The sequence below is a fragment of the Haematobia irritans genome, chromosome 1 (genome assembly GCF_050003625.1).
Source record: "Haematobia irritans isolate KBUSLIRL chromosome 1, ASM5000362v1, whole genome shotgun sequence".
NCBI classification, from domain to species: domain Eukaryota; kingdom Metazoa; phylum Arthropoda; class Insecta; order Diptera; family Muscidae; genus Haematobia; species Haematobia irritans.
Window position 1 is genome coordinate 180,909,397 of NC_134397.1, and position 24,975 is coordinate 180,934,371.

The window sequence follows — 24,975 nt, forward strand, 5'->3', positions numbered from 1 at the left end:
CTCAACTGCCTGCGTACTTCCGCCGTCCATGTAGTGAATAGTGTGGCTGAGGATTTGGTGGGAGATATCCTCAAATTTCTTGCAGTGAAATAACTGGTAAGATCAGCGAGGTAGATCGCAAATGTCATCAACAATGGGCCCGGATGCCATGATTGTGCAATCGTCCGCATAAGACACAATCTCGACGCCGTCAGGAGGGGGTGGAATCGAGGACAGGTAGAGGTTAAACAGTGCCGGAGATATCACCCCACCCTGGGGAACATCCTGTTTAACTCTACGGGGTTTTGACTTCTTGTCCCTGAATTCCACGTACGACTGGCGTCCACACATATAATTCAGAACCCAAAGCTTCGCCCCTGCCGGTAGGGACGTGTTCTCGATGTCCTCGAATAATGTGGCATGGTTGACCGTATCGAACGCTTTCGATAGGTCAAGCGCCACGAGGACCGTCCTATGACACGGCTTGGGCTGGTTATGTCCCCTATTGATATGTGTCGAAATGGCCGTCGTCGTACTGTGTACCTTACGGAATCCATGTTGATGGTGGACATCTGGAAAATTCTCCACAAGGCTGGGGAGGAGTAGTGCCTCAAGTGTCTTGGCTACTGGCGAGAGAAGGGATATCGGTCTGTACGATTCACCTTTACTCGAATCTTTGCCTGGCTTCAGTAGTGGAATCAATCCCACGGCGGCGGGTTCTGTGTACCGGATTGACCCGATGGACCCCATCCATTGGCCAGCGGCTGCCACATCAGTGTACGTGTACGTATCAGAGGACTGAGTGTGCTAAGGCGTGCTGTTATAGTGCCAACAGACCCAGGTTCAACCCCCCTGTGAAAGTGAAGAAGTTGTTCAAATGAACTTCCAAGGCACAACTTCTAAAGCAATGCAAAGGATCCCAAAATGGAGTTCTTCCGTCCTATGGCAGGCCCATGTAAAATTCATTGGAGATGATCCAAGTTTGCACTACTTCCGGATCACAAATTGGGGATCCAAACTACTTTTTTGGAAGCACTTTTTTGCTGGTTATTTGGTTAGGAAAATTTTCATGAATGAAGATATGGTCCATTAACTATGGTTGGTATTTTCCTCAAAAAAGTAACTTTTTAACTTTTTTTTTTTTTGAAATTGCGATTTTTATAAAAAAGTTAATAAAAAAAAATTACAACAAAACTTTTTGAAAAATTTTTCAAAATTTATGCAAAATTAAAAAAAGTTGTTTTGTTTTGTAGAATACTTACATAGAAGAGGATTATATTCATATTATATATTACATTCTTGCTATTCCTTATATTTCGAAGCAAACTTGGATAAATTGCCAGATCTTTTGTTAACAGTTCCCACTCGTGGGTCTATTTGACTGACAATCAAAATGTCAATAAGGCGACAATGTGGAACAAAATTTATAAGTAAATGATAAGTAAGTACGCCCCCATTCAATGGCATTTTATTTTCTATGGTGCTATATTCCCATCTTTCTCTTCTATTCGTGTTGCTTTTGAGTCTGTAATAATTATACAATTAATGGTATTTTTCAGTATCCAACAAGTCTCATATTTATTTACAATTATTACCTGTATAGAATTTAAACAATAATGAAGGGTTTATTTTTTTTTTGTTGCATTTTAGTGTCTAAATTCAAAGTTATAACAGTTGTCAAAGCTGAAGTTAAAAAATCGCTTAAGACATATTAACAATAGGTTAATATATAAATTAAAACAATTTTTTTATGAATCGTGGTGGTTTTATAAAACAAACAAAAAACTATTACAATTATTTCATATAAAGTTATAAATAAATTATAACGTGTAAACTTTGTTCCATACTTTGGTAAAAAAAATGAATTTTTTAAACTAACTTAGAATAAAGTAAAGAATTAAACTACGTGGATTGTAGTGATGGTGGCGATGTAAAACCATTAATGGATTTTGTACTACTACTGCTACTAGCATTGTTAATTGGGCTATTAGATTTCGTTTCCTTTGGTTTATCTTCAGTTTTCATCAGAGTACCAAATACAATCCCCAGGAATAGGATTAAGCCAACTTGACTATTCGAAAAGAATTTTTTTGCACAATCCGTCGCATTGTCAATGTTGAGAGAATAGATCTGTTAAATTATAAAAAAAGAGAAAAGTTTAAATTATTTTATAGAGAATTTTATTGTTAATTTATTTAATTTAGCTTAGGTATAATGGCAGCTCATTATTTCAGGCTGACTTAGACTATTCAGTCCATTGTGATACAACATCTTTTAGACAATGATTGCTGCCCGATATAATAATTTTGACAAAATTTTCTATAGAAATAAAATTTTGACAAAATTTTCTATAGAAATAAAATTTTGACAAAATTTTCTATAGAAATAAAATTTTGACAAAATTTTCTATAGAAATAAAATTTTGACAAAATTTTCTATAGAAACAAAATTTTCTATAGAAATAAAATTTTGACAAAATTTTCTATAGAAATAAAATTTTGACAACATTTTCTATAGAAATAAAATTTTGACAAAATTTTCTATAGAATAAAAATTTTCTATAGAAATAAAATTTTGACAAAATTTTCTATAGAAATAAAATTTTTACAAAATTTTCTATAGAAATAAAATTTTTACGAAATTTTCTATAGAAATAAAATTTTGACAAAATTTTCTATAGAAATAAAATTTTGACAAAATTTTCTATAGAAATAAAATTTTGACAAAATTTTCTATAGAAATAAAATTTTGACAAAATTTTCTATAGAAATAAAATTTTGACAAAATTTTCTATAGAAATAAAATTTTGACAAAATTTTCTATAGAAATAAAATTTTGACAAAATTTTCTATAGAAACAAAATTTTCTATAGAAATAAAATTTTGACAAAATTTTCTATAGAAATAAAATTTTGACAACATTTTCTATAGAAATAAAATTTTGACAAAATTTTCTATAGAATAAAAATTTTCTATAGAAATAAAATTTTGACAAAATTTTCTATAGAAATAAAATTTTTACAAAATTTTCTATAGAAATAAAATTTTTACAAAATTTTCTATAGAAATAAAATTTTGACAAAATTTTCTATAGAAATAAAATTTTGACAAAATTTTCTATAGAAATAAAATTTTGACAAAATTTTCTATAGAAATAACATTTTCACAAAATTTTCTACAGAAATAACATTTTGACAAAATTTTCTATAGAAATAACATTTTGACAAAATTTTCTACAGAATAAAATTTTGGCAAAATTTTCTATAGAAATAAAATTTTGACAAGGTTAGGTTAGGTTATGTGGCAGCCCGTTGTATCAGACTCTCTCAGACTATTCAGTGCATTGTGATTCCACAGTGGTGAACTTCTCTCTTATCAATGAGTGCTGCCCGATTCAATGTTAAGCTCAATGACAAGGGACCTCCTTTTTATAGACGAGTCCGAACGGCGTTCCACATTGGAGTGAAACCACTTAGAGAAGCTTTGAAATGTCAGAAATGTCAGCATTACAAATGTGGGATAATCCACCGCTGAAAACCTTTTTGGTGTTCGGTCGAAGCAGGAATTGAACCCACGACCTTGTGTACGCAAGTCGGGCATGCTAACCATTGCACCACGGTGGCTCCCAAAATTTGTACAAAATTTTCTATAGAAACAAAAACTTTGACAAAAATTTTCTATAGAAACAAAAAATTTGACAAAAGTTTCTATAGAAACAAAAATTTTGACAAAATTTTCTATAGAAACAAAAATTTTGACAAAAATTTCTATAAAAATAAAATTTTGACAAAGCTTCTATAGAAATAAATTTTGACAAAATTTTCAATAGAAATAAAATTTTGACAAAATTTTCTATAGAAATAAAATTTTGACAAAATTTTCTATAGAAATAAAATTTTGACAAAATTTTCTATAGAAATAAAATTTTCTGTAAAAATAATATTTTGACAAAATTTTCTACAGAATAAGATTTTGGCAAAATTTTCTATAGATATTAAATTTTGGCAAAATTTTCTATAGAAATAAAATTTTGACTTTTTTTCTATAGAAATAAAATTTTGACTTTTTTTCTATAAAAATAAAATTTTGACAAAATTTTCTATAGAAATAAAATTTTGTTAGAAATAAAATTTTCTATTGAAATAATATTTTGACAAAATTTTCTATAGAAATAAAATTTTGACAAAATTTTCTATAGAAATAAAATTTTGACAAAATTTTCTATAGAAATAAAATTTTGACAAAATTTTCTATAGAAATAAAATTTTGACAAAATTTTCTATAGAAATAAAATTTTGACAAAATTTTCTATAGAAATAAAATTTTGACAAAATTTTCTATAGAAATAAAATTTCGACAAAATTTTCGATAAAAATAAAATTTTTACAAAATTTTCTATAGAAATAAAATTTTGACAAAATTTTCTATAGAAATAAAATTTTTCAAAAATTTTCTATAGAAATAAAAATTTTTAAAAAATTTCAATAGAAATAAATTTTTTTACAAAATTTTCTATAGAAATAAAATTTTGTTAGAAATAAAATTTTGACAAAATTTTCTATTGAAATAATATTGTGACAAGGAGCCACCGTGGTGCAATGGTTAGCATGCCCTCCTGCATACACAAGGTCGTGGGTTTGGTTCCTGCTTCGACCAAACACCAAAAAGTTTTTCAGCGGTGGATTAACCCACCTCAGTAATGCTGGTGACATTTCTGAGGGTTTCAAAGCTTCTCTAAGTGGTTTCACTGCAATGTGGAACGCCGTTCGGACTCGGCTATAAAAAGGAGGTCCCTTGTCATTGAGCTTAACATGGAATCGGGCAGCACTCAGTGATAAGAGAGAAGTTCACCAATGTGGTATCACAATGGAGTGAATAGTCTAAGTGAGCCTGATACATCGGGCTGCCACCTACCTAACCTAATATTGTGACAAAATTTTCGATAAAAATAAAATTTTTACAAAATTTTCTATAGAAATAAATTTTGACAAAATTTTCTATAGAAATAAAATTTTTCAACAATTTTCCATAGAAATAAAATTTTTCAAAAATTTTCTATAGAAACAAAATTTTTTAAAAATTTTCTATAGAAATAAAATTTAGTTTTGTTAGTTGACCTTTGTAATTTTACAATTTTGGGATTATTCGTTTGGCTTGAGGTCATAGACTAATGAAAAATGCTGGTGTTGTTGTTTTTCATTACTTTTTTATTGAAATGTTGCTGTTCTCGGATACACCATCGGCGATAATCTTCAGCGAGATATTATATTTTACAAAGGTATGGACTTTCTCCTTACAAAGAAATAAAATTTTGACAAAAATTTTCTGTAGAAACAAAATTTTTCAAAAATTTTCTATAGAAATAAAATCTTTTAAAAATTTTCTATAGAAATAAAATTTTTTAAAAATTTTCTATAGAAATAAAATTTTTTAAAAATTTTCTATAGAAATAAAATTTTTCAAAAATTTTCTATAGAAATAAAATTTTTCACAAATTTTCTATAGAAATAAAATTTTCTATATAAATAAAATTTTGACAAAATTTTCGATAGAAATAAAATTTTGAGGTCGGGGAAGGTTGGCACTAAGAAATGCCAAAGTGTCAATCAATACGGCGTGGAAAGGACCAAAATACCTCAGGCTCACTTTCGTGCAGCGAGTGATAGCCATGTCGGCGGTTTAAATGACATAATTCGTGCCAAAGGTAGATTTGGGATATACGAAACATATTAATTTACATGGGAAAACGAAACAGAATGGTCAATTTTCTATAGATGGGTCCATTTTTTGACGTTTATTAAATCACATTTGGATATTAACTTATTATATAATATGACTAAAAGCGCTTTAAAATGATGGATGTGTGGAATGAAAATATATTATTTACCTGTTGTACTAAATGACCTCCTACAATGCCAACAGAAGCATAATAAGGTAATGTTTGATCACATGCCACTCCCGCTGCAGTTAGACCAGCTAACATGGCAGCTGTAAATCCAGATAGCCAAACCTTTGTGTTCTCACCAAAACGTAATGCTGTCGATTTTACACCAATCTGTATATCGTCCTTTTTATCTTGATGTGCATATATAGTATCGTATACAATGGTCCAGCATATGCCGGAGAGGTAGAGTGGTAAGCAGGCAGACCAATCGACAGCACCTTTTGTGGCACACCAACCCAATAAAGCACCCCAATTGAAGGCCATACCCAAAACCAATTGTGGCCAATATGTGACGCGCTTCATAAGGGGATACGTGACAACTAGACCCAAAGAACAAGCTCCCAACATAATAGATTCCAAATTTAATTGTACCAAGACCAGTAGGCCCAAACTTAGTTGAGCAGCCAAAAATACTATGGCATCGAATTGGGAAATTTCTCCACTAGCTAGTGGTCTCGTTCGTGTTCTTTCCACTTTTTTGTCAATATCACGATCCCAGAGATCATTGATGGTACATCCGGCACCCCTCATTATAAGCGCCCCCGTGGCAAATAATCCCAGCATTTGAAAGTCAGGCCAGCATCCTGCATTTGCACTTAATGCTATACTCCAGCCACAAGGCCAGAAGAGTAAATAGGTACCAATGGGACGATCCATACGCATGAGACGAACATACGGTGAGACAGCCTGTGTAATTTGATTAGTAAGCCTTTTCGGTGGCGCTGATGTGACACTCTGATTTTCATCTCCACTGGGCACAGAGGATTTGTGCAAACATCGAGAATATGCATGCCACCTGCTGTTAGAGGATAGACCATATATTGAACTCTTTTTTGTATTACGAATATGCATTTTTGTATTAAAACAACTGATTGTGGTGGGTAGCCTCGTATTTGTTAGAAGACCTCGTAAATACAACATTTTTGGTGATCAATTTTTTTGGAGTTCTGAAAAACAGAAAATATATTTAAATACTACTTAACTGGTTTTTATAATTAATTATATTACCTTATAGGGCAAAAATGGCAAGAATATCTCGTAGAACAAGTTTTACTGAAGGTTCAAGGTTTTTCGCATTCAACTTTTTGCTAGGTAGAATGCTACTCTTTTCTTCCCTGGCTGTTGCATTACACGAACACTGAACTGTCAATTTTGTATAATTTAGCCTTTGTAAATCAGGCATAAACAATAAATATTATATAATTTAAACTTTTTTTCCGATAGAACCGCTAAATCCCATTGACCGACTAAACACATGAGACCAACAAGACATTTATTTACGAATATGAGGAAAAGAGGAAATATAAAAGAACCAGAATAAGAAAGTTGCCAACTACCAAAAAATCAATTTTAATAGTGGAGAGTGGAAAGAGAGAGGACAATTGCCGACAGATGTCGTTAGTGAGAATTGCCACTCATATGAAAACACAACCAGATCGAATTTCTATCAACGATTATACATAAGAAAGAGAATGTGAGGTAAAAACCCAAAGATTAGGTTCAAACACTTTTAAGCAGTATATTTTTTTAAATTTGATGACACTTCTTAGAATACCTACGGGATCCTAGGATTTTTTCGGGATCCGGAAATTTTCGGAATTCTTTAAATATTTTATGCAATAACAATCTACAGCGCCAAAAAATGATGTAATTCAATTTTATTAACAAAAATATTACAAAAGAACATAAGAGTCAATTCCCTGAAAACATTTTTTGAATTTGGGGCCCTTCTGAGAATCCCCACTACGTCGAAAACAGTCGTATACGATATCCAAAACTCCTCGGAAAAGCGCCGTCACTATTGAGAAGTTGTACCACGTCAAGTTACTACAAAAAGTATCGCATGAGTGCAATTATTAGGTGCCCCTCTGGATACATTTAGAAGGACGCCAATAAGAGCCCCTTAAAACAATCAGACAAAGTGCATTTTAAGATAGTTGTAAAAGAATCATAGTGGTCAAGTAAAACACGATTGTTTAGATCGTTTTTATTTAAATAAATCGTAAGAAGCTAGTTGTGTTTGGTGTTTCACAAAATATAAAATGGCTCTTCTAACAATAGTGATGGCAAAATACTTTCATGCGAATAGTGATGGCAAAATACTATCACAGTTGGCGATTGTTGCAGTGTCACTTACGAGTCTGTGGTAGCGATGAGGATGAAATGGAACTTTGAAATGCTGGCAGGGTAAGTCAATTAATTTTTTTAACCAAGTATTTTTTATACCCAATTACAACTGGGATTAACACTATCATCGTCGTGATTGAAGACATTTCAATTAAAAATTCAAAATTTTTTTCTGTGTATATGTGTGTATTTTTCTTTGTATTTGAATCAAAAATTTGTGGATTTATTAAAAAATAATTTTATTGAAAAAATACAAATAAAAGGAAAATTAAGTTGAAAGTACAACTCAATTGAGTTTTGGCATCAACAATTGAATTTTTAAATGTATTAAAAATTAAACGATTGAAACTAGTCGAAAAATCAATTAATTTTTTTATTCACAAACATTTATTAAACCTCTCATTGTAATTTTGTGAATAAATTTAAAGCTATTTTTTTTCAGTGTAGATTTAATAAAAATATGTTTGTCCTAAGCCTGAAGATTGCAAATCCTAAAATCGAAACTAAAAATATCAATTTCAATGAAAACTTAATTTTTTATTCATTACTAAAATTAAACTCTAAAAAATAGAACATAAGAAAATAAAATAAGAGATATACAAAAAGAAAATATTCAAAATTTTAGGTATGATACATCGGCTTTGCTTTTCTTCTTATGTTCCGTCATTGGTGGTAGCGGGGAAGGCTGTGAGCGCATCTTGTTCAAAGAAGAATGACCGATGGTTTTTTCGCTTTCCGAACTATTGGGATTGCTTAGTGTGGGGCTTCGGGGAGGCGCATAATGAGCTCTTATTGTTTGTGTCAGTTGTGGCATAAAATCTAGACACTCTCTAGATTTCGATTTTCCTTCATCTGAAGAAGTTTTATGACGTGACGATGGATAGCGAAATTTTGGTTGTGCTGTTATCGATGGTGTTGTAGGGGGAGCCATCTCCATACGTCTTTCATGGTAGGCTATATATTCCTTCAATTTTCTTATACGGTTTCTCTCCTGCTCCAGTTTATCATCTAGGGTCTTTTGGATTCTGGCGAATGCCTTCAGTTCACCCTCGAGCTTCTTGATTTGGGCATCTTGTGACGTTGTCATATGATCTGTTAGCATTGCTTCCTGCTCATAATGGAATTTCATAATATTTTGATAATGGCGATAATGCTTGATGGGATCATCGAAATATTGCACCATAGCAGGCGGCATATCTTTGCGGATTTCAATGGCATTGTATGGTTTAGAACATAATGGACAATTGGGCTGAAGACATTCCTTGCAGATAATGTGACCGCAACGCGATACATGAAATTTACGATTTGGTTCGAATTTTTGTCGACAAAAACACGAGTTGCAGTGCAAAGGAAACATTTTGCTTATATTGTTCTTCAAATGATTTTGCAAACAAATATGTACTTGTTTAATAACGGTAAAATAAATGTGGCGTCCCTGCTCTGTTAAATATCTTATATACAAACTGAACACAGCTTAATTGATGTGTGTCCAGTGTTGCCATTTTACGTCCATTATTGCTAAACATACTTGTTTAATAACGGTAAATTATATGTATGTTGTCGTTGCCAACGTTTGTTAACTATCATACACATAAGCTGAACGCAGCCAAATTGTCGTGTGAACAGTGTTGCCATTTTACTGTAAATGACATTTGAAATATGCTAACATTCAGCATGCATTCAAACATATTTTCAAGGGAGGCTAGAATCAAAGTAGATTTTAGGGCTGTCGCCCGGGATAAATCCCGTCCCGAAATCCCGGGATTTTCGGAACGGGATTAATCCCGAATACCGGGATTTTTATTTTGAATCCAGGGATTTTCCGGGATCCCGAAAAATTAATTGCTATTTATTAAATTGAGTTAATAAACATTTATGGTACACCTTGAGTAAGAATTTATTGTACATAAGGTTTACACAATTTCATCAAAATTCAATTTCAAAAAAAAAAGAAAAAAAATGCTTTTGAACAATGAGCACATGTGAAATGGAATTCGTTCCAAAAACAAAAAACCTAAAAAGCTATGATAGAAGGTTCTTTGATAATATGACAAGATTGCATTTATCTTATAAAAAATTTGGACGCCTTGATATTTTTAAGAATTTAAGTTAAAATTTTCTAAAAATAAACTAAATTTTCTAAAATTAATCAACATTTTTCTTCTTGGTGGGTTAACAGTTTTTTCAGTGTAGCTGTTTTACAGTTGGTATCACGGTTGCTACAGTTGGTAGAATTATACCAAAAATAGTAATTTTTGTACTGTTTGGTAGATTGGTAGAATCTAAGAGCTACTTCATAAAATTTCTATAGAAAAAAAATTTTGCAAAAATTTCCTATAAAATAAAAATTTTGACAAAATTTTCCATAGAAATAAAATTTTGACAATATTTTCTATAGAAATAATATTTTGCCAACATTTTCTATAGAAATAATATATTGACAATATTTTCTATAGAAATAAAATTTTGACAAAATTTTCTATAGCAATAAAATTATTATTATTAGTTTATTCAAAATCATAATAAATTATGAAAATAAATACAAAATAAAAAAAATAGAACATTTTTTTGAAAAAATTTTCTATAGAAATAAAATTTTGACAAAAATTTCTATAGAAATAAAATTTTGAGAACATTTTCTATACAAATAAAATGTTCAGAAAATTTTCTATAGAAATAAAATTTTAAGAAACTTTTGACAAAATGTTCAATGGAAATAAAATTTTGGCAAAATTTTCTATAGAAATACAATTTTGGCAAATTTTACTATGGAAATAAAATAATAAATTATGAAAATAAATACAAAATAAAAAAATAGAACATTTTTTTGAAAAAAATTTCTATAGAAATAAAATTTTGTTAAAATTTTCTATAGAAATAAAATTTTGATAAAAATTTCTATAGAAATAAAATTTTGACAAAAATTTCTATACAAATAAAATTTTGAGAATATTTTCTGTAGAAATAAAATTTTAAGAAACTTTTGACAAGATGTTCAATGGAAATAAAATTTTGGCAAAATTTTCTATAGAAATACAATTGTGGCAAATTTTACTATGGAAATAAAATTTTAACAAAAATTTTTATAGAAATAAAGTTTTGCTAAATTTTTAAAATTTTTCCAAAATAATATTTTTTTGGTTTGGTAGTTTTTGGTAACATTTTCTCCAAATTTTGGTAGATTATTTTTGCCTCAAGTGGTTGGTATACATAATGTCTACACTCTCTATATACTTTCTGCACTCTCTAAACAAACCATTTCTTGTTTGGAGAGTAAAGGAGGGTACTAAGTTCGAGTTTAGCCGCTAAAATAAAAAAAAAATGCAAAAACGGAATAAAATTATACCTCTTTGCTACCGAAAATCATCACAAGAGGTTCGTACTGGTGTTTAACATGTACAGATTTGTATTGCAAAATACAAGTTTATTCGATGCATTTGAATATTCGAAAGTAATTTAAAAATGCTTACGATCTGACTAAAGGTAAGTCGATTTCAAGTCATGTTGAATTTATGTTGGCAACAATGTTATCCTTAAGTAAGTAAGTATTTTTTTATTGAGTCTTCTTCTTATTTATGGTACAATGAGTAAGGAGCGAATGTATATTTGTAATACTTAGAACTATTGTTGTCTTATTCTAATACACGATGGTTAAGTACATTAGCTACTTGCTTGCAATGGCTACTAGTGAACGTATAAAGAAAATACATAGCAAAACAAAGGTAAGAAAAGGCTTGCTCGCGGCCTATAACGATTGATGGTAATGCAAGAGAGATTACCGATGATAAATAAAAAAATAACAAAACTAATTAAATAACTTAAAACGAGATAACAAATTAGACTGTTAAATAAATGACTAACAGTGTATAGAATAACTTCTAGTTATGCAGAATGCTATCACAGTGGTATTTATATTGGATGATTATAAAACGGATGCTCAGTTGAAGCTTTTATGAGTGGATAAGAATCACAGTTTCGAATGCAAGTGTAAATGGCTTGCTAACGAGAATATATCAGTTACATTTTGTGCGATTTTTGGTGAGGTGTGGATTATAATATTTACTTATAATAAATATGCTATAATATGTTGTATTGCTAATGACATAAGAATAAAGGTAATATGAATTATGTAGGTTAATTAAAAAAAAAAAAAAACAATTTAAAATTTAATGTTAGAATTTATCCTCTGTGCGTTCTAGGGATTTTGTGATAAAACCGCCGCGTATTGGAATGGTCTGGATTATCAGATGTGTTCTCATTAATTATGGCGATTGATGACAAGTAGGTCGAACCAGACCAGTATGTATGTTTTTCCAAGTCGTAGATTTCCTTTACAAGGTCATTTTCATGAGTGGCAAGTTTCTGCACGAACGTCATATGAAGGTTAAACGCATGTTCGCTGAAAGGCTTAACTTCCGAGACGTCGTAGATGTGTTTGTTGGAGAACTTTTTGTTCCTAGAAGCATAGTGCTTATTTATGCATTTCCGCAGTATTTTACGTTCAAAGATTTCCAATTCTTTGATCACTATCGGCGAGATGGAGAACCAAATTGGAAATCCATAAGTAAGCAGCGGTCTGATAGCCACTTTGTACAGCAGTAATTTAGTTTTTTGTGGTAAGTATCTGCTATTCATGATGTATGAAAATGATCCTAAAACTCGTTTTGCCTTTTGTAATGAATTCCGGCCGTGGTCATTGAATTTTAGAAGATAATTGAAATTGACCCCAAGATATTTGATAGTCTCCATAAAAGGGATTTCTGTGTCCTCGAGAAACAATTGCAGTATTTTACTTTGCGGGACGACTGATCTATGATATTTTCCTGAGGCATTCCTGATACAGATAGCTTGTGATTTGGCTGCGTTTATTTTGATGCCCCATGTTTGGTAGAATTCATTTATGAGGCTAAGGTGTGACTCAGCTTTTTGTAAGGCGTCAATCGGTGACAGACTGTGCGCGTATATCAGGCAATCGTCGGCGTAAAGAATAGCCTGAGAGTCAGCTGTGGTATGAGGGAAGTCATTGAGGAAAATGTTGAATAGATAGGGAGCTAGAACACTGCCCTGGGGGACTCCACTATTGATAGAACCCATTGAGGATGATTCATTTTCGATGAATACTGAAAATTGGCGATTTGTTAGAAAGCTGTCAATTAATTTAACCAGGTGAGGTGGTGTCCCCAGTTCTACCAGTTTATACAGGATGCCTTTATGGCATGCTGAGTCGAAAGCCTTTTCAATATCCAAGGATATTGCTACAGTGCAAGTTTTGTTTCGCAAGTTCGCGATAATGTCGTTATGAAACTTGATGAGTGCGTGTTGCGTTCCATGGGACTTTTTGAAACCAAATTGGAAATCAGAAATGGGTTCCACAATGAAGTTATTTTCCAGTTTTTCTTTTATGACATTTTCAAAAATTTTTCCCACATTAGACAGTAAGGATATTGGACGGAAATCAGAAAGGTTGGTACTATCTGATTTTTTCTTTATCGGTAGAATTTTAGCTTTTTTCCAGTCATTAGGAAAATAGCAATTATTTATGCAGTTGTTGAAAATAGCCGCCATCAGTTTTGCTGTCGATTCGGGAAATTTTTTAAGAATGAAATTGGAAATTCCATCCATGCCGGATGATTTTTTGTTGTTTATGAATTGGATAATGATTTTAATTTTTTCAGTAGTAGTAAAATTTTGGGAATCCGTATTGGAAAGTGCTGTAAAGCTTTCATTGAACGAGTAAATATGACGTAGAATGGGCTCGATGCAAGAAGTCACTCTTGAGACAAGATCAGGAACCGGGTGTTGCGGAATTGTTTCCCTGAAAACTTCGGTATAAAAATTTTTGAAGTGATCAGCTATATCAGTGGCATTGGTAATGGTACAATTATTGTGCGTTATTTTATTGCAGAAGGGGTGTTTGTTTTTCCCAATTACTTGGTAAATTTGTTTGAAGGCGGAAGGACCAGGATTTATTTTTCCCAATTTATTTTTGAATTTATTAGCTTGTTCAATAGCTACTGACTCTTTTATTATTATTTTTAGTAGTTGAATTTGTTTGGACAAAATTTTATACTCACTGGATGTCCTGTTTCCAGCACGGTGAAATATTTTTTTAAGATCTTTCTGCCAGGAGTACTTCAATCTAAAGAGTTTTTTTGTCCTTTCGGAGAGGGGAAATTTTCCATCCTTAATTTCAATTTGCTGTGAGTGGGTATTATGGATTGCGCTGAAAGATGAGTTGAAATCAGATATTAGTTCATCAATTTCATGATTTTGAAGATTATTATTTGTTATAGGAAGTAGCCTACAGATGGCGTCATCAATATCATGCCGAAAATTGTCCCAATTTGTGGCAGCGTATGAGGTAAAGATTCTAGGAGATATCATAAGCGGTCCGTCCAGATGAAGCTGCAGGTCCATTTTGATCGGAAAATGATCTGAAAATGTTGGGAGAGTTTGAATTTTATAGTTTTGATTTACGGTGTCTATTAGCTGAGTGCTGACAAGGAAATGATCAAGAAATGAACTGCCATTTGGATAAGATGGAGCTCTATCACAAATACGTATAATATCGAGCAGATTGCTACCAAGCCAAGAATGAAGAGTCCTGCCGTTTGAGTTCTCATTAGAGTCACCCCAGGATGTATCTTTTGAGTTTAAGTCACCCCCAAGAACAAAAGCATCAAAGGTTTTGCAAAATTGTAAGAGTTTATCAAGATCAGATTCTAATGTTTGTGTGGGATGGTTGCATGGGATATAAACGGAGCCAAAGAGATATCGCTTGCGTATTCCAGATGCTATGAAGTCAATTTATTCATTCCAATGTTGTTGAGATATACTCTTCTGAAGTTAATGCAATTTTTGATAACAACAGCTGTACCAACAGGTGAGTTATCGGTTATTATATTATATCCATTGATTCTAATTTTTCTATTTCTTCGCAGGTGACACTCCTGGATGAATCCGATGTCTATCTTGTTATGGGACAACAAGCTTGCTAGATCTAACTGTCTGCTAGTATCATTAAGAGACCTTACGTTGAATGTTATTAATTTAATGTGTCTATGGATCATTGTTAATATGTTTAATTTTATTAAATAGACGCTTGAATTCAGATTTTGCGTCAGACTTTGACATACTTTTGTAGTTTGCTAAGAATATGTTTATTTCCTGTTCCAACGTAAGTTCTTCAGGTTCCATAAAAAAACTTGCTAGCTCCATGAATTGATCTATTATGCTTTTTGGTGCATATTGGATAGGGTTCATTTTTGTGGATTGATGTTGAAAAAGGTTAGAAAAAGTTCGTCCTGGAGATACTAGTGACGAGGTTATGACACGATTTACGTTGTTTCTGGCAACTGCCTTTTCTTCTATGGCTTTGTTTATTCTTTGCTTTCGTATGGCCACGTACTTTTTGTAAGTAGGACAGCCTCTCCAATTGGCTGGGTGACCAGTTTCACCGCAGTTATTACAGAAAGGTTCCGTCTGATCCTCTTTGGTACGGAGACACTCACCTGGTTCATGATCGAGATTGCATTTGACACACCTGTAAGGGGAATTGCAATTTTTCGAGATATGACCCCACCTTTGGCATCTACGGCATTGAATGTCCGTTTCTTTTTTCTTGGGGACTTCCCATTTAATAATTTGATTTAGGATACCTCTGATGTTAGAAACATGAGAAATGTCTTTTCCTGGAAGCAAGGTTACCAAAAATAGTCCAGTGTCTATATTTTTTTTGATGGAACTAGATGTCTTAAATTTTGTGACATCTGAAATTGTGTTTGGAGCCTCTTTATTTAATTCAGCTTTAATATCGTCTATCACAGTATTGGCAAATAGTCCCCTTAGAACTACAGAAGTTTGTTTAAATTCCTTTGGCGTAAATGAGTGAGAATGTATTTTCTTCTCACGTAAAATTGACATCATAGATGCGTGAACTGTTGGGTCAGAAAAATAGATTTTGCTCTTATTTTTATTTATATTTTTTACTTTGAATGAGAAAGTGGGGATTGTCGCTTTCAGCTTGTCAACAAGTGTGGCAATGTTCACATTATAAAGGAAAATTGGAGGACACCATTTTACTTTAGAATTGTTTTTGTTCTCGTTACTTTGTTGAGGTTTTTGTTTTTTTTCTGGCTCACAGCGGCCAATGTCAATATCTGCCAGTACACCTAGTATGCCGAATCTGTTCTGGTCTGCGGGGTTATGATTCGCCAATCTCTCAGTAAGGTCAGGAATTGAAATGTTTATCGGTGATAGTGCACTTTCAAGTCGCTGACGCTTGCGGTCATTAGGATTAATTATTGTTTTTGTTTTGGAAACATCTTTGTCATTGTTCACAGCCGGTGAGTGATGATGAGAAGTTGAAGCTTCAACCTCTGCGACATCAAATTCCATATCTTGGGGTAAAGGACCAGGCATCATAGATGCAGTTGTATGCAAATAGGATGCCTGAGATGTTATTTGTTATGTATTAAATACAATTAAACTTGGAATGAAAATTTCGCACAAAAATACACGTCTGATTAGTACTGTTATCCTTAAGCTGAAAACGTGTTGCATTTAAAAAATGTACGACTTTACTGGGAATACTTATTTAATAACGGTAAAATATGTTACACACATATTGAACACAGCTCAGTTGAGGTATAATCAGTGTTGCCAATTTACACAAATTAACATGATATGCATTTATTTTGAAAAATGCTGCTAATGGTATTGGTAATTTAACCCTTTGTATCGGTATGTCTGCTTACAGTCACCAACACACAAAAGAAGAATTTTTTCCTCCGAACAACAAAAATTTAAATCAACAAAGATTTCTTTTCTTGTTAAAGTCAGTGACAAAAAATCATTATTTATGACACCTTCTGCAAATTTTGTACCCAATGAACTTTTTTTTAACTTGAAAGAAACCTTATTAACAACAAAAGGAGTCTTCGTGGGTATAAATTTTTTATTCTATTGATTTAAAAGCAAAGAATGAGTCTTTGATATAGTATAAAATCAAGTAAAGAAAATTGAAGTATTGAAGTATATTTGGAAAATTGAAAACTTAAAAGTTAAGAAAGAAGAAATTTAAATGAACATGTAAAAAAATCCCCGAAATTTTTTAAATTAAAAATTTTATTGATATAGGTTTACTTTAGAAAAATTTAACTAAAATATGCTTCAAATGACGACTTGATCCAAAATGAGATAATACTTTTTGTTTTTCGAAGAAAAAATGGAGTCCAAACAAATTGTCCTTAACGACATTCAAGGTTCAAGAAGAACACAATTAACTCATATTAGAAAATTATGAACTAGTTTGTGACACATTCGAATTTAGTAAAATTATGCACTCTGTTTGGGTAACATTTTTTTCCTCATTTTCTTGATTATTTGAAATAAAGGAACTTTTCGCACATTGTCGATTAGCTTTTGAAAACTTTTTTGACTTTTTAAAGGTAGCTTTTGTTTTTACCAATTTGTGGCATCATAAATATAAATTTTTCAGTTTACTGGATTGTCTGGACCATCTTGTTCATTCACAATAAACTATGGAGTACAATAAACTGGAGTACATAACCATTTAAAATTACAATTCAATGGACATTTCATAAACAAATAGAGAACCGTTAATTAAAATACCACACTGTAAATGACATAGTAATCCCCGATGGCAAAATCGAGTTTGTATTTTACTCTACACTCACTCTAGAAATTGTTTGTGACATTGAATTTGTTACATTTCAAAAGTTTAAACAAACATTGAAAATTGTGGTAGATCTACTATTACGGCTGCATTTGAGATTTTGCCCCGAGCAAAGTTTGGCAGACGACATAGATTAAAGAGATACAAAACATATTGAAATTCTTTCAAAACTGCAAATGACACAATGAAGTAAAAGGGGATGTTTTTTTAGATAATAAACCAGAGACTAAACAAATTGTTGTTAATAAGTATTGTGTTTAATAGCTAAACCAGTCTTTAGGGGTTTTCAAATATATTGGAAATAATTCAATCGGGAATGATTTTTTTTAAGTTGAGAATTATGTAAGCAAAATTTTAGGACACAAAATTTAAATAATTTTCGGAAATATTTCTTATAAAACAAAAAAAAAATGCATTGGTTCTTCAATTTAGGATACATACTGGTAGGCCTGTAGACCACGGTGGCCACGGTTGCTCGATAATCTACCAAAATTTGAAGACAATTTTAATAAACTACTACCAAATAAATTTTTGAAAACAATGTTTCTTCAAAAGAAGTGGTTTATTATTTTTAATAATAGCCACAATTTATTCGAGCGTATAGATATTTAGAGAAAATTTTTATATTTACAGAAAATTTAGTCAACATTTTATTTTTATGAAAAATTTTGTCAACATTTTATTTGTAATGAAAATTTTGTCAAGATTTTATTTCTAACGAAAATTTTGTCAAAATTTTATTTCTACAGAAAATTTTATTTCTACAGAAAATTTTGTCAAAATTTTATTTCTAAAGAAAATTTTGTCAAAATTTTATTTCTAAAGAATATTTTGTCAAATTTATTTTCTAAAATTTCAATAAAATTGTTGTGGTTATTATGTTTCTTCAAAAGAAGTGGTTTATTATTTTATTTTAATAATAGCGACAATTAATTTGATATCCCTTGAGAAAAAAGCAAACCTTGATATTGTGACCGAAAACTAAAATTAAAATTTTTAAAGTTATTTACAGAAAATTTATATATTTATGGAAAATTTTGTTAAAATTTTATTTCTATATATTGATTTGCGAAAATTTTATTTCTAAAGAAACTTTTGTCCAAATTTTATTTCCATAGAAAATGTTGTCAAAATTTTATTTCTATAGAAAGACTTGCAAAAATTTTATTTCTAAAGAAACTTTTGTCCAAATTTTATTTCCATAGAAAATTTTCTCAAAATTTTATTTCTATAGAAAATTTTGTCAACATTTTATTTCTATAGAAAATTTTGTCAAAATTTTATTTCTAAAGAAAATTTTGTCAAAACTTTATTTCTAAAGAAAATTTTGTCAAAATTTTATTTCTATACAAAATTTTGTCAAAATGTTATTTCTATACATTTCTATAGAAAGATTTGCTAAAATTTTATTTCTATAGAAAATTTTGTCAAAATTTGTTTTCTATAGAAAAATTTGTCAAAATGTTATTTCTATATATTTCTATAGAAAATTTTGTCAAAATTTTATTTCTATAGAAAGTTTTGTTAAAATTTTATTTCTATACAAAATTTTGTCAAAATTTTATTTCTATACAAAATTTTGTCAAAATTTTATTTCTATACAAAATTTTGTCAAAATTTTATTTCTATACAAAATTTTGTCAAAATTGTATTTCTAAAGAAAATGTTCTCAAAATTTTATTTCTATAAAAAATTTCCTCAATATTTTATTTCTATAAAAAATTTTGTCAACATTTTATTTCAATAGAAAATTTTCTCAAAATTTTATTTCTGTAGAAAATTTTGTCAAAATTTTATTTCTATATAAATTTTTTTCAAAATTTTATTTCTATAAAAAATTTTGTCAAAATGTTATTTCTAAAGAAAATTTTATCAAAATTTTATTTCTAAAGAAAATTTTGTCGAAATTTTATTTCTATGAAAAATTTTGTCAAAATGTTATTTCTATACATGTCTATAGAAAGATTTGCTAAAATTTTATTTCTATAGAAAATTTTGTCAAAATTTTATTTCTATAGAAAATTTTGTTCAAATTTTATTTCTACAGAAAATGTTGTCAAAATTTTATTTCCATAGAAAATTTTGTCAAAATTTTATTTCTAAAGAAAATTTTGTCAAAATATTATTTCTATACATTTCTATACAAAATTTTGTCAAAATTGTATTTCTAAAGAAAATGTTCTCAAAATTTTATTTCTATAAAAAATTTCCTCAATATTTTATTTCTATAAAAAAATTTCTCAAAATTTTATTTCTATAGAAAATTTTCTCAAAATTTTATTTCTATAGAAAATTTTCTCAAAATTTTATTTCTATAAAAAATTTTGTCAAAATGTTATTTCTAAAGAAAATTTTATCAAAATTTTATTTCTAAAGAAAATTTTGTCGAAATTTTATTTCTATGAAAAATTTTGTCAAAATGTTATTTCTATACATGTCTATAGAAAGATTTGCTAAAATTTTATTTCTATAGAAAATTTTGTCAAAATTTTATTTCTAAAGAAAATTTTGTCAAAATATTATTTCTATACATTTCTATAGAAAATTTTGTCAAAATTTTATTTCTATAAAAAATTTTCTCAAATTTTATTTTTATAGAAAATTTTCTCCAAATTTTATTTCTATAGAAAATTTTCTCAAAATTTTATTTCTCTAGAAAATTTAGTCAAAATTTTATTTCTATAAGAAATTTTGTTAAAATTTTATTTCTAAAGAAAGTTTTGTTAAAATTTTATTTCTAAAGAAAATTTTGTCAAAATGTTATTTCTATATATTTCTATAGAAAGATTTGCTAAAATTTTATTTCTATAGAAAATGTTGTCAAAATTTTATTTCTATAGAAAATTTTCTCAAAATTTTATTTCTATAGAAAATTTTCTCAAAATTTTATTTCTATAAAAAATTTTGTCAAAACTTTATTTCCGTAGAAAATTTTGTCAAAATGTTATTTCTATAGAAAATTTTGTCAAAATTTTATTTCTATAAAAAATTTTGTCAAAATTTTATTTTTAAAGAAAATCTTGTCAAAATATTATTTCTATACATTTCTATAGACACAAAATTTACAAAATTTTCGGAAATATTTCTTATAAAATAAAAAAATGCATTGGTTCTTCAATTTAGGATACATACTGGTAGGCCTGTAGACCACGGTGGCCACGCTTGCTCGATAATCTACCAAAATTTGAAGACAATTTTAGTAAACCACTACCAAATAAATTTTTGGAAAAAAAATATTTCTTCAAAAGAAGTGGTTTATTATTTTTAGTAATAGCGACAATTTATTTGAGCGTATAAATATCCCTTGAGAAAAAAGAAAGCCTTGACCGAAAACAAAAATTAAAAATTTTAAAGTTTTTAAACATTTTATTTTTATGGAAAATTTTGTCAACATTTTATTTGTAATGAAAATTTTGTCAAAATTTTATTTCTACAGAAAATTTTGTCAAAATTTTATTTCTAAAGAAAATTTGGTCAAATATATTTTTTAAAATTTCAATCAAATTGTTGTGGTTATTATGTTTCTTCAAAAGAAGTGGTTCATTATTTTATTTTAATAATAGCGACAATTAATTTGAGCGTATAAATATCCCTTGAGAAAAAAGAAAACCTTGATATTGTGACCGAAAACAAAAATTAAAATGTTTAAAGTTATTTACAGAAAATTTATATATTTATAGAAAATTTTGTCAAAATTTTATTTCTATAGAATGATTTGCGAAAATTTTATTTCTAAAGAAACTTTTGTCCAAATTGTATTTCCATAGAAAATGTTGTCAAAATTTTATTTCTATAGAAAGATTTGCTAAAATTTTATTTCTATAAAAAATTTTGTCAAAATTTTATTTCTACAGAAAATTTTGTCACAATTTTATTTCTATAGAAAATTTTGTCAAAATTTTATTTCTACAGAAAATTTTGTCAAAATTTTATTTCTACAGAAAATGTTGTCAAAATTTTATTTCTAAAGAAAATTTTGTCAAAATTTTATTTCTATAGAGAATTTTCTCAATATTTTATTTCTATAGAAAATTTTGTCAAAATTTTATTTCTATAGAAAATTTTCTCAAAATTTTATTTCTATTGAAATTTTTTTAAAATTTTATTTCTATAGAAAATTTTCTCAAAATTTTATTTCTATAAAAAATTTTTTCAAAATTTTATTTCTATACATTTCTATAGAAAATTTTGTCAAAATTTTATTTCTAAAGAAAATTTTGTCAAAATTTTATTTCTAAAGAAAATTTTGTCAAAATTTTGTCAAAATGTTATTTCTATAGAAAATTTTCTCAAAATGTTATTTCTATAGAAAATTTTCTCAAAATGTTATTTCTATAGAAAATTTTCTCAAAATTTTATTTCTGTAGAAAATTTTCTCAAAATTTTATTTCTATAAAAAATTTTGTCAAAATTTTATTTCTTTAGAAAATTTTGTCAAAATTTTATTTCTATAGAAAATTTTGTCAAAATTTTATTTCTAAAGAAAATGTTGTCAAAATTTTATTTCTATGAAAAATTTTGTCCAAATTTTATTTCTATAAAAAATTTTGTCAAAATTTTATTTCTATAGAAAATTTTGACAAAATTTTATTTCTATAGAAAATTTTGTCAAAATTTTATTTCTATAGAAAATTTTGTCAAAATTTTATTTCTGTAGAAAATTTTCTCAAATTTTATTTCTATAGAAAATTTTGTCAATTTTTTTTCTATAAAAAATGTTGTCAAAATTTTATTTCTATAGAAAATTTGTGAAGTAGCTCTTTTATGGACATGTTGATCGCAAATCCAGATTACGGATATCACTGGTGTCTTAACAAATAATCGAGTTTACGAGTGGAATACTATACTTGTGTGTTATTTTCCCTGGTTTAGCGTAATGTTTTCAGTGTATACAGGTATCGCCTAGTAGTATGCAACTATTGTAAATACCAGTTTATTTGTTATTAATATCCTAAATATAGAATTTCAAGCAATGGTTTTCAATTAGATGGAGATAAAATGATTGGCCGATTAGTTAAGATCTAATTAAAAAAATATTTCTCAATTCTATTTAAAAAAGGTATAAATATTTTTTTCTTTATGAAAAAGTGTACCACTTTATAAAAATGTGTCATCTTCACCATATGGTGATTGTCCAGTTTCTAGAAATTATTAATGACAGGGCGATATGAGCTAGGACGCTAAGGGAAAGGCATGGATGAGTTGGTTAAATGAAAACGGGAGACACATAGAGCGATGTGGATCAGTATAGTGGTCGCAAGATCGAATAGGTCACATCTGTGTCAAATAGGAACAGCAGATGTAGTAAGTACGTGTTGTGAGGGGAAGATAAGCATTTGCTTAAACAAGTTTTTTAATTGAAACACATAAAATCACAAAGTTAATAGTAAAAAATAATTTTTAAATGGATCATTTAATTTTTTAATTAACTTTCAATTAATTTTTTAATTAATACTATTATTTCTGTGATTGAAGATATTTCAATTAAAATTAATTTCAATGAAATTAATTTCGTGATTGAAGAAAAAAATATATTTTTTTTGTGGATGTTCTTTTCAACATAACCTAACATGGGATACTTATCAGTGAAAGTATCGAGGTTATTTTTAAATTAAGAGAGGTCATGAATTAAAGATAAAATATAGATTTGTTTTAGAAAATGTGTTAGCATCATTTACACTGAGTGCGGTTTGCCATTAAAATCAATACCAAATACTCCTACTATCATTATTTGTAATAAAAAACCAATAAAAAATACTGAATTGATAACATTACGTTTACATATTTAATATATACTAAATTAGTTTCTTTTTTAATTTTCCAGTCCCGTCAAGATTTAAAGAATATAATGGAAATTCGGCTATAATTCCTCTCATAGAGGTCATATTCCTGAATATTCTGCCTAAAAGTATGCTATATATTTATTCTTAATAACTTACTTTATCTAATACTCAAACCATAACCACCACCACTTACCATCATAGTGTACTTAACTTTTGCACACCATTTACCAAAATTTCCATACAAAAATCACACGACACCTAAAATTCGAAATTCAAAAACTTACCTTCTTTACTTCATATAATTGGACGTGTGAATTTGCACACGACACTCCATCAATAAAAGTTCGAGCAAATAAACTTAAGCAGTCGTCTGCAGGTAACAAACAGGTGAAGGTACTTATGAGTCCAGTGCTATCGTCGGAAGAATTATAAACGTGGCGTTAGAAACAGCATGATTTGTGAGAGCTCGTCATCATGTATCAAAATCCACAATACATGATATTAGACAAAGGCTGGCTAGAGTACGCCAAAGCACATACGTACATACACACATGCACTTTTGTTGTACACTTATAAATTGATTTATAAAACTTATCTACTCGCAAAAAAAAAAAAGAAATTAGAACAATGTTGCGGAGTATTTATTAATGTGGTTTTAACTAAATGACCGATCGGTATTTTTTTTTTCATATCATTATTTGTATTGGATGATAATGTTTTTTATTTTCAACATTTTTTATGGTTGCAGGGTATGCTGGTTGTGCTCTTAGGAGTGATGTGTAATGAGATGCATCTCGCTTTAGTTTTTGTCCATCACTTCTCTCTTTTCGTTATTTACCAACTCTCTCTCTCTTTTAACCGTAACATTATTATTACTACTCTTTAATTACCAGTAATGGGGTTGGCAAGCTTTTCATATTAGTAAACATAGCTTAAAAACCCCAGCCTCTCTCCAAAGTCTTTATATGAAAAAAAAAATGAAATAGGGATACAAAAGTCGAATCGACTTTCGACTAAGGTTGAAGAGACTTTTTTTTAAATCGAGTCAAATAAAGTTTTGATGTGGGTCAAAACGAAATTTAACGAAAAATTTTAATTTCTATCGCAAGGGGAATTTGGGTGTAACATAACATAAAATAAAGTCGAAAAATCAACATTTTCAAATTTGGATAAAAATGAATGTCGTCTTTTGCAAATGTTGCATGTTGTTTTTGTCGACAAGTTTTAATTGACTTCAAAATCGACTTTAGAATCTTTTGAAAATTGAGTTTTAATGTTGGTCAAATATGTATGTACGTATTTTAGAGGGCAGGAATCTATAGATACGAGTATAGAGCACAATCTAATGGTCAAAAGATGCACTGAAAAAAAAAAATGTCGTGAGGTCAAAGATTTCATGTCTTTAAAATACGAATACAAATTTTGCTTAGCATAGAAGACGCATTT

At 29.1% G+C, this 24,975-nt stretch overlaps 2 protein-coding genes and 1 long non-coding RNA gene across 6 annotated transcripts; 1 reads left to right on the top strand and 2 right to left on the bottom strand.

Moving 5' to 3' along the window:
• Positions 1-1,528: 1,528 nt before the first annotated feature.
• Positions 1,529-7,211, bottom strand: Coq2 (ubiquinone biosynthesis protein COQ2, mitochondrial). The gene is made up of 3 exons (XM_075292234.1): positions 6,931-7,211; positions 5,866-6,869; positions 1,529-2,109 (listed from the first exon to the last, which is right to left on the bottom strand). The coding sequence occupies exons 2-3, from the start codon at positions 6,841-6,843 to the stop codon at positions 1,882-1,884; spliced, it is 1,206 nt and encodes a 401-aa protein (XP_075148349.1). The 5' UTR covers positions 6,844-6,869; positions 6,931-7,211; the 3' UTR covers positions 1,529-1,881.
• A 1,424-nt stretch (positions 7,212-8,635) lies between these two features.
• On the bottom strand, positions 8,636-9,477 carry LOC142242932 (RING finger protein narya-like). The gene has a single exon (XM_075314408.1). The coding sequence runs from the start codon at positions 9,404-9,406 to the stop codon at positions 8,663-8,665; it is 744 nt and encodes a 247-aa protein (XP_075170523.1). The 5' UTR covers positions 9,407-9,477; the 3' UTR covers positions 8,636-8,662.
• Positions 9,478-11,660: 2,183 nt separating this feature from the next.
• LOC142222221 (uncharacterized) lies at positions 11,661-15,180 on the top strand. 4 transcript variants are annotated; one of them, XR_012718284.1, is made up of 4 exons: positions 11,661-12,178; positions 12,249-12,665; positions 14,089-14,932; positions 14,991-15,180. It is a non-coding gene; the product is annotated as an uncharacterized LOC142222221 (long non-coding RNA). The 4 variants fall into 4 exon arrangements; XR_012718281.1 differs by having other exon boundaries at positions 11,661-12,164; positions 12,226-12,665; XR_012718283.1 differs by having other exon boundaries at positions 11,661-12,164.
• Positions 15,181-24,975: the final 9,795 nt, after the last annotated feature.